Raw genomic sequence first — 19235 nt, 5'->3', positions numbered from 1 at the left:
TTATTTAAACTTGTTGAACATCTATTGTAGCAGCTGGAGGAAAAGAACAAAGATGACACTTCCTCATACTCTACAGACTTTAACAGACGGATGCATCGATTCTTCTAAAGTTTTCCTAAAACATAACAGAGATACTTTAAAGTGTCATCAAACCAGATAATAACGCTGTCCTGTTCTGTTTGCTCCCTTTACTTTGTAATCATTTCACTGACAGCATTTACAGCGTCAGTCTGAGCCAACATAAGAATAAAGGAACACCCCACCTCTTTACATTGAGATCACGCTCACTGGAGCACAGTTCACTTGCACACATTGCAGTGGAGGAGTCCTACAGTACGAACAATGGTGAACTTCAACTTCATATCAGCTTTACTCTGCACCTTCAGTAAGTACATCTAACAATGATACATCAATAATAAGCCTTTATCCTGTAACCAGAGCTGAAACTGACAGACAACTGTTTGACATCAGAATTTCAAGGTATAGTTTGAATGTTGAATTTGAAGTTTATGAATACTTATTTGTTTCAGGTTGGATCTCTGTCTCACTTTCAGAGTTTTACACTGTGGAGGTCCAGTCTGGTGAAGAAGTCATGCTGATGTGCAACAACTTCAGCACTTTGTCTTCTTACATATCGTGGTTCAGACTGGCTGATGGAACGAACGTCAGCTGGATCTCATCTATGTTGTCATCTGATAGCAACGCTTCGCTTCACGATGGATTTCAAAATGGAAAATATAATGTGACATCAAACAGCACGAACCTCTTCCTGAGAATCAAACCAGTGAATTCATCTGACTCTGGGTTGTATTTCTGTGGTCTTTACAAAGATGAATACCCGGTGATTGTCAGTGCAACATATTTAAACGTTCGAGGTAAGTAGTTTCTGTCTTTTGATTGTTAAGAAGTTACAATTAAAAGCACTTATTGGAGGTAGAATACTAACCATTAAGTTTCATTTAGACATCTCTCCTGTAGACATGCTTGATGGATTAACAGACCTTACCAGCGTGATCCTGGGAGGTTTAACTGTTTTCCTCTTCATGGTCATCATTAGTCTGCTTGTCAAAATCAGGACATTTCACAAAGGTATTTATATTTGTTTTTATTTAAGCTGCTAATACAGAACTTTACAAATACAAACTCCTTATTTAAAAAGCAACATTTTGGAACGAGTAACTATCAGGTGAACTTTTTTCTGTCATTCAGCTCAAGAAGACGTAGAGAATCCACAACACAGTGAGGTAATCGAAGTTTAACTTTAGACTGAAATGTATTGCTTGATTGATATATTCTCTGGTTTAAATCATCTAAGAGGTAATTTTGTGAGATGAGAGATTGTAAATCTTTTCATTTCCAGAACGTTGGCTCGAATGACTTGACCTATGCAGCACCGAGTTTCCGTCCCAAAGTGAAAAGCCGCAGGAGGCCGACACCAGAGAGAGAACTGGAGCCTAATGTGGTGTACGCTGCTACAAGATAAGACTTCTGGAACAACCAGAACAACAGTGAATATCATGCTTTATCATATTAATCTGCTTGTGGAGGTTTGTATGGTTGGTGAATGGGAGGAGTTATGATGACAAGAAAAATCTAAATTTGTAATAAAGATTCTTTGTTCATGCAATGTGTGAAATTTTGATTCTTCTCCTCCCTTTCCCTTGTTTGTCTTCTGTAACTGATATGATTGATGTTTGATGGAAGAGGAGCCAGTAAAGAGACTGATGACAGTCACATTATCTTATCGTGAGAGTGAGTGGGGGTCTGCTGCAGTGGAGTCATGAGAGATACACATCACCTGTTTAACAGGAAGAGACGGCACAGTGTGGTCGGACTACTGCTGAAAAACATGAGGCCTGTCTGACATTTGTCTGTATTTACATGTTAAAATATCAGGATGAAAAATAGTCAGTTGCCAAAAGGCACTTTCCACTGTAGTAACGAAGGTGAAAGCAAAAGCTGCGTCCTCAACCACAGGAATACTTCCCGTCAGCTCTGAGCATCACAATCACACAACAGTTCTCAAGAATTACAACAAGATGTTATTTTTCCCAGAAAAGATTGATATTTATAGTTGAATGTTATCAATAGGGGGCCTTCGTAAATCTATTAGTTCAAGCATCATGTCTAATGTGAAGGTCCAGTCATGGTTTGATATTTCTGACAACAAAAAATAGTGCAGTTTCTTTGGATGAAAACCAGAGTGAGACACCAACACAAGTCTCACACTGACTGTTGGCATTGTTTGGTTATTGTCAAGGAGTGCTGCGTAACAATTGGACCTATGATAGGACTGATTTACCCTTACCAACTCTTCTAAAAGCAACCTCAAATTCTAATTCTCTCTCAGGCAGGCTGTTGTTTTTTTTTACTTTGTCCTTTACTGTGCGAGTTAGATGGAGAACTGCAGCAGAGGAGGAACTTGTACATCACAAGAAAAAGACAGCACGGCACTTTGTCTGAACACAACTGAGCCAAACATCATGCGGCATATGTTTAGTCAAAACTATGAGAAGAAATCCTGGTTGGAAGCAATCAATAACTGCTAACCATCTGTAGTAAAATCCCTCCCCACCCCATATCTGTATATTTAAAAACTGTCTATTCCCGCTTTATTCGTGAGCCTGACCCAGCTGACTTTGGGCGAAGGCGGGCTCCAACCTGGACAGGTCGCCGGTCCATCCCGGGGCCAACACAGAGGCAGAAGCACACAAACATTCACATTCTCATTTATACCTACAGGCAACTTGGAACCACCAACTAACCGAACATGCATTCATGGGAGGAAGGCAACATTTTCTACATGTGGCGAGAGGAGGGTGTGGTTAGAGTTTTGAAGACATTAACCAATATTATTAGTAAGAGTGCGACAACGCCATCTTTGGAATTAAGCAGATCTATATTCCACAATCCCCCTTTTGATCTCAATTTAAGAGATCACCATTTTGACAGGTATTATTAACCACAAAAATACAAAAAATGCTAAGCTAGATGACATTCACAACTATTACATACGACCTGATATCTTTTTCTCTGTCTGTGTTCTTCGGGTGAACTGTACCCGGCGTGGTTGTTCCCTTTTTCATCTGATGAGTGCCCTTGTCTAGTTATGGTGCTCCTCTGGTCCCAATGGCACACCTGAAACCCCTGTCTCCCATAATATGACACATACTACACCTGCAGAGATGAGTCCCAAGGCCATGAGCCATCTCCAGTCACCCCAAAGGCTGGTTCTCTTGTTCATCTTAATTTGTCAACAGAATTATTGCATCAATTAACAGCACAGGTATCAATAGCCAAGCAAAACATAAAATTTATATATGTGGATCATCAACTTGCGAACTTTGAGTGACGTGGCAGACACTTGATGCAAACGAGCCCTCCCTCGTTCGAGTCGGCTGTCTTCTTGCTTCGAATACCGAGAGTAGACTGTCTCGGTATCTGAACGTTGAGGGGATTATTCTGCCCCTTATGATGCGATGTCTTCAGGCCCAGCCGGGCTCGAGGTGTTTGTGGCGACGTCGGTGCTCGCCTCTTCCAGGGTCCGCTGCGGTTCCAGTGCTGGCTTTGTCCTCTACTTCTACTCGTCGTACGCATTCATGTACCAGTCCTTCTCCTATTCTGTCTGCCATGTTGATTCCTTCCTGTGTGAACACCAGATTTGGTGCTTCCAGACTTTTGAGAATCGCTGTTGTCTCAGTGATGTCATGGTAGAAGTCTGTGAGTTCACATATGCCACTATGCTGTGTGATGTTAGGATGTGTAGTGGGTGTCCCATGACTATGTGTGTGCATTTTGTAATGAGTTTGGCTACTCCTGCTGCATGTCTTGTGCATGATGGATGCCTTTTTTCCATTGGATCCAGCATGACACTTAAATATGTCAATATTGTCCTATCACCTCCTTTTTTCTGAAACAACACACCATTTACAACTGTGTTTGTTTCAGAAACATCCAAATAAAAGAGTAGAGTGTAGTCCACCAATGCCAGCTCGGACGAGTTGGCCAATAATTGTTTAAGTGTAATGAATGCCTGTTCGGCCGTGATAGTCCATTTTAGCGGCCCAGTGAGATTATGCATGCCCACCTCTCTCACCATGTTACGTAAGCTCTGGGTGAGGCATGTGAAATCGGGTATATAGTGTCTACTATATCCGATCAGGCCCAGAAACGAGAGCATGGTTTTGACTGTCAGTGACTTTGTGTGGTGCAGGATCGATGTTCGGTGTGCAGGCGACATTGAGGCCCCCTTTTGTGATATTAATCGACCCAAAAATGACACCTGCTGTCGTGCAACTTGTAGTTTGTTTTTACTAACCTTAAACCCGTGTGTAAAGAGATGCAACAGGAGTGTCTGTGTGGCAGTGAGGCAATCCTCCGCTGTGTCAGAGGCCAATAATAGGTCGTCCACGTACTGTATGAGTGTGGTGCATGGGGGTGTCTGTTCTCTGTAGCATCTAGTATCACTTCTCTGTAGCATCTAGTGTCACTTCTCTGTAGCATCTAGTGTCACACTTACGTACATCAACACCTTCCTGTCCCCCCCTTTCTCTGAAACAGCACACCATTTGCTGTCTGGGCTGTTTCAGAAACATCCAGATAGAATGGAACTTTGTAGTCAGGGACAGCAAGATCAGAAACAGTGCTAAGAGCGTTTTTGAGTGATATAAACACCATTGCCGCTTGCGCGGTCCAGAATAAGGCGGCAGTAAGGTTCCTCATAGTCTTTTGCTCATTATCTTTTCTTTTATTTATATTGTGGTTCTATTATTATTTATCTACTTATTCTAATCCGCCCTTCTACTTCTGGTGTGACTAGCGCTCTCCTATACTACACTGTCTTTGGGCCCCTTTAAATTTTAACTTTTACGTCTTAAAACTTAGTATTCTCTTATTTTCTTTGATCTATCTTATCCTTAACTTCGTTCTATCTTTTCTATTAACTCAGCTCTAACTAATCTCATATTATTTTAAGTTGATTTATTTTACTTTATCTTATCCAATCAAACAACTATTCTTCTGAGACAGTTACTGTTTCAGAAGTTGAATTGCTGGTTCATCAGACTTCCTGTTTGATTGTTTAACGCATTTTTCCACATCACCGCCCCCTTTTGTCCCCTGTAGCATTCTGTTGTTAGTGTCTCTTAGCAGTGATCACGTGACAGGTATGAAAGGAGTTCGAGTCGGTGGAGTCTGTCGAGGTCAGCCAACTGTTTCTGACACCCAGATTGTCCGTGCCTCCCGTACTTGTGCCACCGGATCCATCTCGGTGTTTTACTGCCTCTTGTCATGATTTCAGTGTCTTTTCTTTTTTTATTGGTCTTTATTTTGATGCCTGTTGCTTGTGGTTGCTCCGAGGAGGACTGTTTGTCTCTGTCCTCACTCTCTCTGTCCACTTCTTGCGGTGCAGACATGGTGCTGGTCTGCTGTATTGCCTCCTTTGCTCTCAGGGTGTCTTGACTGTGTTGTCGCAGAGTTTCATCTTCCTCTGCACTGGGAGAGTCCTCTTGCCTCCCTCTCTGGCTACCACACCCAAACCCTCTCAATCTGTCCGTGATCTTTGCATCTTATAATATCTCTCGTTTTTACTGTGGGTTTGTTTGATTTTCCCACCTTAGGGCTCTCACGGGGCTGTGATGCAGATTTTGCTGTCTCTAACCTAATTTTCTCCCTTACTCTCCCCGTTGTTTTGTGTCCTTTTTACTTATCAGTAGCTTTTGCGTCTGGCGTCATCTAATTGGAATTTTAAAAGCTGAGCCTGTGCCTGTCTCAGCTCCTCCTCCTGTTCCTTTTTCCTCTGTTATCTCTATGCTATCACTTATCTTAGGTTATTCTTGTTTATTCATGTATTTTCTTCAATCTTTAACCCATATTTGTTTGTTTCTTTTTTTTTTTTAATTGGCTTTCTTAACCATATTGTTTCTCTCTTTTTTTTATTATTTCGTTTTTTTAACTATCACTATTATTAATTGTTCCCGTTCTTTTATTTATATATTGTTACGTTCTGGATTATTCTAGTCATTTGTCTGTCTGCGTTGTTCTAAGTTTTTGTTTGTTTTTAGTGCGATCTTTCAGCGTTAGTTTTACTGTGTTCTGATTTTATTTTTTGCTTACTTCAATTTTTGTTATTTCTGACTGAGATTCTGCCTCTGTTTATGTTATCCTTCTCTCTCAGTAATTTTGTTCATCTAGACTTTTCTTCACCTGCTTTTTCCGTTTACTCTCCCACACTTGCTGTGTGGCTCTGCCTACTAATGCCATATTATGCAAACTTCTTCTCCTATCCTGCATCTCTTCCTTTTCCTTTTTTAATTTGTTTTTTACTGTTTATTCAACACTACCACACAGTGATAATTCAACACACACGTGGAGATTGAGTGTGAATGACTCCTTTAGGTCAATTTGTGGATCAAGCTTCTAGGCTGAATAAATTCAATCCGGTCTCACTCTAGGGGTCGCCCCAGATACCACAAATCTTTTAATTCACGCTCACTTCTTCACCAACACCACCCTTTGTCCCCACAGAACAAGAACTTGCCGAGACTGGATGTCTCTATAAAACTTGCTTAGTTCTTGGAAGCCATCCACGTTTTCAACCCAAAACAAAAAAGCTATTTCTGAGTTCATACACTCCGGGCGTTTCGACCCAAAACTCTTTTTCTGCGAGACATTGCTCTCCAGGCGTTATAGCTACAACTCTATTTCACTCTATTTCTGAGAGATTCACCGCTCTCCCAGTATTATAACTACAGCTCTATTTAACTCTATTTCTAAGAGATTCGCTCTCTGAGCTTCGCTACTGCTCTATTTAGCTCTATTTCTGAGAGATTCGCTCCCCGGGCATTTCAACCCTCTATTTCTGAAAGTCGCCGTTCTCCGAGTATTATAATTTACAACTCTTTTTAACTCTCTTATTGAGATTCACGCTCCCCGGGCATTCCAACCCACAGAATTCGGGGGGTTCCTGAAATTCCCCCCGGGCCTCTAACCCAGCGCTTGCCAAGGCCTCGTCAGACCCTGGTGGGGTCCGCCACAACCAGGACTTAATTCGGGGGCTTCCTTAATTCCCCCGGGCCTTTCACCCAGCTTTACCAGTGCCCCGTCAGACCCTGGTTTGGTCCGCCATGACCTGGACTTTACTCGCTTCTATTTCCGAGAGACGCCGCTCTCCACAACTCTATTTTGCCTTTTTAGCGATTCAGTTTACACAGATTCACAGAGACTTTTTTAGTAGTAGTCAATCGCAGAAATTCAGTTTAAACTCAGTTTTCTGCTTACCTTCGTGCGGTCGACCTGGTCTCTGAGTGCCTGTGCTTCGCTGAATCAGGTCCGAATATGCCTCTATCCCGGACGAGCCCCCAAATTGTTGCATCTCAAATTGTTGTCCCCAATTGTTTTCCCCGAGTCCGTTGATAGAAGCAGTCTTTAGGCAGTTACCGGTCTTAGTTGATTTTTATTAAGCGTAGTTTACAAGATATCTTGCATAGCAGCATACAAGACATCTTGGAGAGCCCAACATCAACCTGAGGTCTCTTTGTTGGAGTCTGACTTCCCCCTTTCCGGCACATACACTTATACTATAGGAAGAGGCGTTACCTACGTTGTGGCGGGAACATTTGCATCGTATGTTTGTCTCAGTACTTTTCCACTGTCCTCCGTTTGAACCACATCCCCCTTTTGATCTGATAGTGAGTTGCACCCTACTGTGACCCCAACGTGATAAGTTCCTGCATAAGCAATGTGTTCTACAATGCTTACAGTCAGTATGTATTTTGTGCTTCTGTGCTAGGATATGTTTACAACAATACAACACATATATATATATCATATCATATTACTTACATATAGGTCGTACCATCACTACCAATCTTAAGGTGTAGACAAAAGGCTGTGTATGTAAATGTGAGTGATACTGCTTGGCCAAACCAAAAGGTCACAGTAGGAGGTCTGCAACCTGTGGGGTCACATACTGTTGTTCTTTGAGGCATTATCAGATGACTGTCTGGAGGACTCCAGGGGGTGAAGGAAGACAACCCCCACCTCCACCAACCAACAAAGAATACATCAATATACATGACTTTTGGTGGAAGACAACCAACGAGCATACAACATATGAGCCCTCATATGCACTAAGCAGATCTATATTCCACAGGATGAAACCAAGGCCTAGAGAGTGATAAAAGCTGCCTTATGCTACAAAAAGATATTGCTGGAATGTATTTAAATAGACTCATTTCGGCCACAATAATCATATAGTGAAAGGCTGATACTGTGACGGTCACAAAACAAACTGCCTTTTTAACCAGAGGATGACACTTAGGAGACAATAAAAGCTCACATACGTGACTAAATGTCTCAGAGATTATACTACTCCTGTCTAAAAGCCACATAGTAAGCAGAACTATAATAGATAGCGGTTGTGTTTGTTTACCTTACCTGTATGTTGAGGCTCCCTTTGCTTCATATTGACGAGGCATCCAACAACTGCGTCAAATAATTTCCCTCGTGAGATCATGTCCTGCGCCCTAAACAAGGTTTCGGCTGATATCCAGCTCTCTTCTGTGCACGTTTTGTGGACTTCTTCCAAGTCGAGTTCCTTTTCACAATCCAGCGATTTCTTCAAGCACGTTGCTTTAGCTGTAAACAAAGTTAACTCATTTTAAAAACGCTTATGTAACTGATGTCATTTGCAACAATGAACAAAACGCGCTCCTGGTTATTTCCACTTTGAATTGCACTGCTAACTTTCTATCGGTTTGTAAATGTTGAACCACGTTGACGTGACTTCTTCCCACAAACTTTTTCCTGAGTCATTACTGTTTGTGAGCTTCAGTGCAGCAGATGGAGGTCTCCAATCAACGGTTATTAATTCCACCTGGCCTCCCTCACCTGACAATGATCTCCTGTGATGACGTGCACTACCCCGTTTGACCACACAGCCACGTTTACTGCCAATTGCAATGCGGGGGACGCTGTTTCACTCCTTTAAAGAAACAATCAACATTTGAGAAGCCGTGATGATTTAAACAATACAGCTAAGCCTATAAACTAATGATTGTTTTAACCAATGAAATCACCCCAACTCTATCAACTGTGTGCAATATACAGACTGCAAGTGAATTTGTCCGTCTCCAAGCTGTATTTCTGTGGATTTTACATGAAAAGTCACCCAGTTATTGTTCATTCAACATACATTTTTGTACAATCTTGTGTGAAGTTAATGGAAAAGGAACCAGTCAGGACTTTAATAAGTGTACAGAGTTTCTTCAAGTGTCTAAATAAAGATTGTGGCAGTGGAGGAGGGTGTGAGGTACACAGCGCTTGTTTGACAGGAAGAGACAACACAGTGTGGTCTGAGTACAACTGAGGTAAAGGTTATGAGCCCTATGACATCAAAGGTACCAAAGGACATAAAAGTGATATTATACAATGTTAAATATGCTAAATGTTTGTATTCAAAATTACGCTGAAAAAGTTTTAAAATGATTCCCAGTTACATTCATAAAGACAAATACACATGATATGAACTCCACATGTTTGTTGTTGTAATGGTAACAAACTGTATCAGTGAGCTACAGGAAGTTTTGCCTTAAGGTCTCAGTATACAGAACCACACACAAATAAATCCTTGATGTCCCTTCACCTTATAGCCCTTTTTAATGAGGATGCAATTAATTACATTATGGTATTGTGATTTATAAGTGAGCATGCTTGTGGAGGTAAATTAATCTTCTGCAGAGCTGTATCACCACAGTTCTCCTCACCTCACAGGTCACACTTCCTGTACCACCTCAGACTCAGGGTGCCAGTTCAGCTCTACAAAGTGCATCAGTTTGTGAAAGCAAAATACCTCCCCAAGTGCCACATGAGGGCATCTACGCTCCTCAGGCTGCACTTCCATCTCCCCATCCATTTCCACTGTAATATCTTCCCGGCCTTTGCAGTTGATTTCAGCCATTTGATAGAACCTAATCAGTGACACAGTTAAAGAGACTCCTCTCCCGTAAAAAACAAGCCTATAAGTCATGTGTGCAAGCAGTTGATTATAACCATAGACTGCAAATGTAAATGGATATTGTCTCGGGGGCTGAAGAGTGAAGCTAATGTGGAATAAAAAAAGACTGTGACTCCAGTCAATACATTGTCTTCAACAAGTCATTATTCGCTAAATTCACTCCTTCTGATCAGTGTTCCAGCAGTCCATAATTAAGATATTAGGCCTCAAAGAGACTTATGTTTGGGGTGTGTCTAATTTGATTGACAGGCCTGGGGTGGAGTCAGGTTTCCGGTATAGGTGGACAAGAAAGGTGTCCTCTGGTTCTCGTCAAAATATGGTCACTTCTGTAATGTAATTGTAATTTATGATGAGCCTGACCCTGCACATGTATTGGCACTCATGGGTAAAAGCCTATGTAGAATGCTTTAGCAGATTTAAGACCTTTATATCCATCCATCATCTATACCCACTTTATCCTGAGCAGGGTCAAGGGGGGGGGGGGGGGGGCTGGAGCCTATCCCAGCTCACTTTGGGCAAAGGCAGGGTCAACGCTGGACAGATCATCAGTCTATCACAGGGCCAGCACATAGAGATGTGGCCAGATGGAAACAAAGCCCTTTCACACCTAAGGGCAATTTGTAGAATCACCAATTAATTAACCTGAGATGCATGTTTTTTTAGACAGTTGGAGGAAGCTGGAGTACCCAGAGAGATCCCGTGCAGACACAGGGAGAACATGCAAACTCCACACAGAAAGGCTCAGGCCCAGATTCGAACCCCGAACCTTTTCCCTGTGAGGCGACAATGCTAATCACTGCACCACGGTCCAGTTCCATGCTCTCTTTGATATGCAGCTCATTAAAGTACCTTGTTCTGTTTCTGTAGAAACACTGACTATTATCCCCAGTTCTGAAACAGGTCATTTTCATAATTTAAATGGTTGACATGGCAACTCTTGACCAGCTTTGAAACTCTTTTTTTTTTTTAACATTTTTCAGGCACTCCTTTTTGTGCACAACCCTGATAGTCTAAAGAATATTTCTTTTGTACCTCTGGTGCCTAAAATGTGACAACAATTTCTTTTGCTCGGATTTCTGCGTCAGTTTGAAAGAAAAGAAAAAAAATGAACATCCTCTTGTTTATGTTGCAACGGCACTCCTCCTGAGACTCACTTCAGTTACGAACACTGCAGAACTTCAGCCATACGAACAATCATGAACTTCACCTTGATAACAGCTTTGAGTCTCTGCAGCCTCTGTAAGTACTCACTTTTAATCAGGCTTAAATAAAACCCAATTATTTATAACTCATTAATTTTATTAAGAGGTATTGCACCTTTGTGTTAAAAAAAAAAAAAAAAAAAGACATGCATATATTTATTTAACTATCTTGTTGTTTCAGGCTGGATCTCAGTCTCAGGTTCTGAGCTTCAGACTGTGGAGGTTCAGCCGGGTGACGGAGTCACTCTGAAGTGCTCCAACCTTTACCATTATTCTGTGGCATTTTGGTTCAGACTGGTCGACAAAACCGAACCCAGCTGCATCTCAGTGATGTTCACATCTACCAGCAAGCCTGAATACTGTGAGGGAATTCAAAACAGATCATTTGAAATGAGCTCCAACATCTCTACTTTCTCTCTCAAAGTCAAACGAATGGATTCGTCTGACTCTGGGCTGTATTTCTGTGGATTTTACACAAATGCACGCATGCTTTTCAGCGCGATTCGTGTAAAAGTTAGAGGTAAGATGATTTCCTCTTTTGGTCCCCATTACTTAATTTTATTTTTAAATCGTGTAGCCAAAATAAAATCCAGGCTAACATGATTTGTATTTCTGTAAAAAGGCAGATACGAGCTTCATGGTGAAATAGACAGCAAATGTACCGATAAGATTTTTAATTTTTCATTGTGCAGTTGGAGGTAAGACAATTATTATTAATTAGGAATATTTCCTTTTCCACAGGATGGTCCAAATTTTCATAATTGACTTAAACAACATGTGGATCTTAAAACATTGTCAAATTGTGAATCAGGAAGCTGATCTGCCAAATATTAAATTATATATTTTCAGGAAACGGCGGCGATCAACTCGATGACAACTAACAACGTATCTCAAAAAGTAAAAAAAAAAAAATATATATATATATATATATATATATATATTCTTTTTATTTTATTGTGCAAAATATCAAATATGTGAAGATAAAACAACTCATTTTCATTCTGTACTGTGTTGTTTAATGTCCGAGAGCTAAAGCTAATTCAAGGATTCTTTCCCCTAGCGATTGAAGGATCAACACTGATGATGTGGATCCTGGGCGCAGTGACTGTTTTCCTTGGAAATGTCATCATCGGTCTGGCTGTTAAAATCAGGAAACTACAGACGGGTACTTTTAACAGCTATGTTGTTCATTTTTTTACCAACTTCTTTCAATAAATGGTGGAAAAATGTCAAATGTACCAAGAGATTTTGTCATAAAGACTGATCTGATACTGTGTTTGTGACATAGCTGCTGATGAAGGACAGAAACCACAACAGAGTGAGGTGAGTCCATTTTTGTTGGTGACAATTGTGTGTTTCATTATTTATAAATCTGCATCTAAAATCATTGGACATTTGTAACTGGCACTGTTCTTGTGTGCAGAATCTGGACTCTGATGTCGCAGCACTGAGTGTGAACTCAACAATAATAAGAAACAGGAGGCCTGCATCAGAGAGAGACATGGAGACTCGTGTTATCTATGCTGTTAAGTAAATTTAACTCCAGCTCAGAATTAAATCTGTGATTTATTATCATTTATGATTTGGTGTGTGCAAAAATGTTTCATTAAAGGATCATTAAATTTTCTTTTTCTTCCTGCGTCGTTCTTTGAAAAGTTTTCTAAAGAAAGTAATTTATGTTTGAGGGAGGAGAAGCCTGTTGCGACACTGAGGACTGTCCAGAGTGTCTTATAGTGCAGAATCAGATGGAGGTCTGCAGCTGTAGAGGAGTGACTGAGGTTGAGATGAAAATGGTGTGGCCTTTCAGATCCAAGATTTAAAACAAAGACATGTGGCATCATAGCATGTGATAAATGTTATTTGCACACTCTAACAGCGCCATATGTCATTCATATATCTGTATCCACATCAGCTTGGCCGTGAGCTCTCTGCATCACAACCACACACAACGAAGGACTTTCCTTTTGTTTCCAATGAGCAACAAAGATGGCGTTTTACACACGATGATCTTTTTGTGTTGTAGAAAATGTAATCTTTGAGCGTCACCATGGCTGTAAAGTCTCAAACATTGTCACCCTCGTGATGAGTAACACTTCACACTCAGACACCTGCTTTTCCTGCACATGGTGCATCAGCATCTGTCTTGTAAAAAGGTGTTTGAAGCAATGTGACACCAGCACAGTCACACAGAGAAGCATTTACTTCGCTACACTGTCTTACATACTGATGTTAAAACTTTAAAATTTAAAAGCCTTAAAGATGTTTAATTTATCAGAGGATTTAAGATTGCACTTGTCTTCACTGATGACTTTCTCATGAGCTGTTTAATAGACTTGTGTACAACTATATTTGATATAAAACCGCATCTGTACTATCTGTCTAAAAATGATGTAGCAAGACATCCTCTTCAGCACATAGAGCATCAGGTCATCCTAAAGTTACAAGAGCTTACAACGCAGGACACCACAGATCTACAGATAAACTCCCAAACGCTTTCGTGTCATACAGCTCACCAAGCCGAATAAACAAACATAAACTCCCCTTTCGGCTTGGGTTTGACTCTGTCTCATGGTGTGAACCAGCTGACCTCTGACCCTTTCGTCAGCCCCACAAGGTGAAAGAATCTAGACAACTAACGTCTGCTGCCCTATAGTGGAACATTGTTACAACTCCACAATGACAAACTCAGTATTCAAGCTGAAACTATAATGAGCATATAACGTTTTATTCTGTTTGTTTCTCATGCAAATTAATAACACTTGTACATATCATTGATGTTCCTAAGCCTTGCTTATATAGTTAATCTGCATACTCTCTGCCTGTCTTTAGTTACTCATATTGGCTAACAATATAAACTTGTATTAAGTATCTGTGAACTGATATCAACTTCCATCATGGTGGATGAATAATTAACTTTATTCTTAGCCGTATCCAAATTAATATTTAAATCCAATCATCTCTCAACCCGGATAAAGCTCAGGCGATCCTTTTTGCCAAAGCTGACAGCTAACATTAAGTTGAATTTACTAATGTCTCTTGTAGAAGTCTTTGATGTACGAAGAAATCTGACGCGTGTGATCCTGGGTGCTCTGATTGTTTTCCTCCTCATGGTCATCATTTGTCTGGTGGTTAAAATCAAAACTCTTCAGAAAAGTAATTTTATTTTCATGTATTTTCACATTCTCATTTTAGTTGTTCCTGTATGAAAGTGTTAGTGAATCCTTTCCGTCATTCCCAGGAGATCACGCTGAAGAACAGACAGCACAACAGACAGAGGTGAAGTATATTAAACATTCAAATTTGTGTTTTTCACAAGTTGCTACAATCATGTCGTTTGTCAGTGAATGATACTCAGGTATAAGAGAGTGACTGAAAATGCTTTAATCCACAGAGGCTGGGCTCAGACGACCTGAACTATGCAGCTGTGACTTTTCATGCAAAAACTGACAGACACCGCGGGCCTGCTTCAGAGGGAGAAGTGGAAGGTGTAGTTATTTATTCAGCCACCAGATAGACTCAGGCAGCACCTGCAGCTGCAGCTCAGAGGGGAACTGATGTTTTGTTCACGTGTACCATCAGTTTATATAAATCAATTGGTCAGGTCACACACCGAAAAAAAAAGTCTAAAAGTCTAAAATTCACAAGCTTGCAAAATTGCTCCTGTCTGCTTTCTTTGTTACTTGGCTTCTTAGTTGATTGCATCAAAAGATGAATAAAAGCTTTTTAAAACCCTTCTTTGCATCACTATTTCAGGTATCTGTATCATGAGAAACATATTCTGCACAGCCTCGTTGTAAACCAGATCACAGCAAAGCCACAGACGGAGATGTCTCCTTCCGTCTCCACTGTGGTGTCTACTCAGGCTTTTAACACTCCACGTTTTATATGTAAAGCTTCATTTATGCATGGCTTTATATTTTCCCAACAACATATATCTCTTACACCTGCACATCACTGACCTGTAAAGCTGTTATGAGTAATCTTTGAAGCAGAAATGACATAAGAAGTTCTGAAATAATGACAAAGTAATGAGGAGCACAACAAAACCAAAAAGGGATGATCATCTGCTGCCCTATAGTGGAACATTGTTACAACTCCACAATGACAAACTCAGTATTCAAGCTGAAACTATAATGCGCATATAACGTTTTATTCTGTTTGTTTCGCATGCAAATTAATAACACTTTTACATATCAATGATGTTCCTAAGCCTTGCTTATATAGTGAATCTGCATACTCTCTGCCTGTCTTTAGTTACTCATATTGGCTAACAATATAAACTTGCATTAAGTATCTGTGAACTGATATCAACTTTTGTCATGGTGGACGAATAATTAACTTCTATTCTTAGCCGTATCCAAATTAATATTTAAATCCAGTCATCTCTCAACCCGGATAAAGCTCAGGCGATCCTTTTTGCCAAAGCTGACAGCTGTTGCGTCACTGCACCCCGGTCATCGATCCTAAACAAGACCCAACGGTACCAGCAGAAGAAGCCTGGACGGGACGCCACGACGCCAAACTCCAGGCCCCTGACATCTGCACGGAGGTCCGCAGGAAAGAGGCTTGTCTGGACGACTGGGAACCCCCTCCAGCAGGCAGAATCTATTGGAGTACTTTGATCCATTGGGTTGATGTCTGCTGATTTATCCAATTCTAAATTACCTAAATCTCTCATTTACGTCAGGAACTAGCTCCGTTTTAAGAACTTAACTATTATTCGTTCCCACCATCACTCCGCTAAAGTTTAGAAATCCTGTTCATCACATCCATAATCCATACATTACAATCAATATTCATATAGTTTATTCTTGGTGTAAATATTGTTCAATAAATATCCTTATAGACCACGCACTTGTTTTTGTGTATTTCCTGGAAGATATTGAAAGAAATCCCTGAATGCAGAAGTCACGGTTCAGACAATGTCAATTGATCACTTGTATATCGGCCTTTACAGCCTATTAAAATTAAATCTTGATTCTTTCTGCTAGACAGAAAATGGTGCCCCGAATATGAACCTAATCCGCTACAATGAAGAGCAGGGAATTATCTGACTCTGGACTGTATTCCTCTGGATTTAACATACAAGTTCATCAAAGGCCATAGTAAGAACTCACTCTGTTATAGTTTTCCATATAAAGTAAGAATCTTTTAGTGATTTCTCAAAACATCTCAGCTTCATTCATTTATCGGCACGTGAATGTCAGAAAAGTCTGAAAGTAGCGAGTGATCAAAGATCTTTCAAAGCTGAGGAGTGTGACTGAGTGGTGTCTTTGTTTTCCATGTTTTGGTCGTCATTGGTCTGGTTGTCAGAAACAGGAAACATCAGACAAGGACTTGATCTCTAAAGATTCGTCAATCTGACGGACACTTTTAGGATGACCTGAGTATTTGTCTCTTTAATTTAGCTCTTCATGAAGAACAAAATCCACAACAGACCAAAATCATTATGGTTCTTCAGAATGTGACTGAGTGACTGTAAACACTCTGAGTAGCAGAATCTGGGCTCTGATGACCATGCAAAGAAACAGAGAGATCTGCTGCTAAAAAATGAGTATCCTGCCACCACGGAGAATCAGGAAGCAACTGCAGCTCAGAGGGAAAAGGATGTGTAACCTGTAGTTTTCTGTGTCAGCAACACGTGCTTTCATAGTCATTGCACAGCACAAAGGCCTTTATAAATGTCTATAAATTGAACAACTGAAGGATTATTAATGATGCAATAACATTCATGACATAGTTTAGTGTTGAAGCAGGTTCAAGGGAGTACATTTAATTCATTTTGATGCATTTAGGTATTTTTACCCATAACAATGTATCGTGTCCTATAAACTGTCACTATTCTCTGTCAGCCTGTTCTAGAAGTCTAAACTACAGTAAGACTGGCCTTCAGCTGTTTAGCGTCACTGTATAACTTCCTCTATATAAGCCACAGACATAAACCACATGTAAAATTAAGTACAGTATTTTTACTTTTTGCCTCCATAAGCAGCATGCTGCAGCACAGAAGAGACACACTGCACATCTTTTGTGTTGTGCTGAATGTCTACATTAAAAACATAATGTATCACAATGTGCTATTACTTGTATATGATCCCACCTGCTCAATATTGCATTTGCACTGTGGGGACACACAGCAGCTTCTGCAATGATATATGTGAGACCTCCACTTGTCTGCACCGCAGTCACACGCACCAATGACTTCTCAAATGTTGAGGTTGATTTGTAAAGTTTAGTGAATTTCCTGTTATAATCTACATCCGTCCCCTCTAGTATGAGAAGATGCAGAGCTGACACATGAAACTGTCCACTCTGCACCAGACTTGATTTATCTGAGACGGGACAGAACACAACCAAGCAGCTGGAGTGCAGTTCCCATCCATCCTGCGTTGAAATGAAGATGAAAACCTAGGTACGCACGGCTTCACACAACAGGATTTCAAAACCATTCAAAAGTGGCCTAAAAGTGGAAAGTGTGAACCAGGTGCCTGGTTGGTAAGTCACTTCAATCATCTACACTTTTATACAGGATTGTATACGAGCCATATTCAGGAGCACACAGATATCATTTTATTTACAATCATATTTTAATTTGGATCCATGATTTGTCATCCTGCATGTGAACAATAAAGACCTTTGGTCCTTTTGTTTGGTAGGACGTTTTACTACCAAAAAAAATCAGCTCTAAAAAAAGTAGTTTTTTCAAAGATGACTGCATTTGTTAATTTGCAATGAATAAGGTTTGAACTTTTTCGTCGTACTGTACAAGAGTCTCCTTAAGGCGTTGATTTTGTGATGGGTTTTTTTAAAGCTGCAAAAAACAAAAACACCTATGCAAACCTCATTACAGGATCTGAATATTGTACAGGGCGGACGCAATCTATTGCACAATGGGGAATTTTACTTTGGTGACACTTTTACTTCTCTGCAGCCTCAGTAAGTATCAGCATTAAACTGAATATCAAGACATTCATATAAATGCTTTGTTAAGGACTCTGTTGCTTTATCAGCCAACAGATAGTTATTTGTTTGTCGTTTGTTTGAGGTCTGATCCCCGTCTCGCTCCGTGAGTCTCAGACTGTGGAGGTCCAGTCTGGTGAAGAAGTCACTCTGCTGTGCTCCAACTTCTCCAGCGCTCCCACAGAGATATTGTGGTTCAGAGCTGTCAAGAGATCCAATTTAACCTGTGTCTCCACCATGTTCAAAGATCCCAACTCCGCTTCATACTGTCAAGGATTCCGAAATGGGAAATTTGAAATGACAAGCAACATGTCGACTGTCTTTCTCAGAATCAAACCAGTCAATTCATCAGACTCTGGACTGTATTTCTGTGGATATCATACAAATAGAAATGTGGTTATTGTTGAAGCAACAAATTTAGAGGTCCAAGGTGAGATTTTTATCTTCATTCCTTTAATTCTGTTGCATCTCGTGATGCCATTGATCTAATTTTTTGATTTTAGATTCATGGAAAATTCCAAATACTTCTGCCTCCCATTAAAACTGTTGTTGTTCATCATATACATTTTTATATTAATCAGCCATAAAGCAGCTAGATGTATAACATTAAGTTGAATTTACTAATGTCTCTTGTAGAAGTCTTTGATGTACGAAGAAATCTGACACGTGTGATCCTGGGTGCTCTGACTGTTTTCCTCCTCATGGTCATCATTTGTCTGGCACGATGCCAAACTCCAGGCCCCTGACATCTGCACGGAGGTCCGCAGGAAAGAGGCTTGTCTGGACGACTGGGAACCCCCTCCAGCAGGCAGAATCTATCGGAGTACTTTGATCCATTGGGTTGATGTCTGCTGATTTATCCAATTCTAAATTACTTAAATCTCTCATTTACGTCAGGAACTAGCTCCGTTTTAAGAACTTAACTATTATTTGTTCCCACCATCACTCCGCTAAAGTTTAGAAATCCTGTTCATCACATCCATAATCCATACATTACAATAAATATTCATATAATTTATTCTTGGTGTAAATATTGTTCAATAAATATCCTTATAGAC

General features: G+C 40.4%; 1 protein-coding gene and 1 long non-coding RNA gene across 2 annotated transcripts; both read left to right on the top strand.

The window, feature by feature from the left end:
* The first annotated feature begins 342 nt into the window (after window positions 1-342).
* On the top strand, window positions 343-1565 carry LOC138203813 (uncharacterized). Its single transcript, XM_069158805.1, has 5 exons — window positions 343-385; window positions 531-875; window positions 979-1089; window positions 1210-1244; window positions 1361-1565. Exons 1-5 carry the CDS (start codon window positions 343-345, stop codon window positions 1481-1483), a joined length of 657 nt encoding a protein of 218 aa, XP_069014906.1. The 3' UTR covers window positions 1484-1565.
* A 12719-nt stretch (window positions 1566-14284) lies between these two features.
* Window positions 14285-14693, top strand: LOC138204193 (uncharacterized). Its single transcript, XR_011178783.1, has 3 exons — window positions 14285-14370; window positions 14456-14493; window positions 14609-14693. It is a non-coding gene; the product is annotated as an uncharacterized lncRNA (long non-coding RNA).
* The last annotated feature ends 4542 nt before the right edge of the window (window positions 14694-19235 follow it).

The sequence above is a fragment of the Embiotoca jacksoni genome, unplaced genomic scaffold (assembly GCF_022577435.1).
Source record: "Embiotoca jacksoni isolate LCO1_2020_lvr unplaced genomic scaffold, fEmbJac1.0.p SCAF_24, whole genome shotgun sequence".
Lineage (NCBI taxonomy): Eukaryota > Metazoa > Chordata > Actinopteri > Embiotocidae > Embiotoca > Embiotoca jacksoni.
This window is presented reverse-complemented; position numbering and strand designations above follow the sequence as displayed.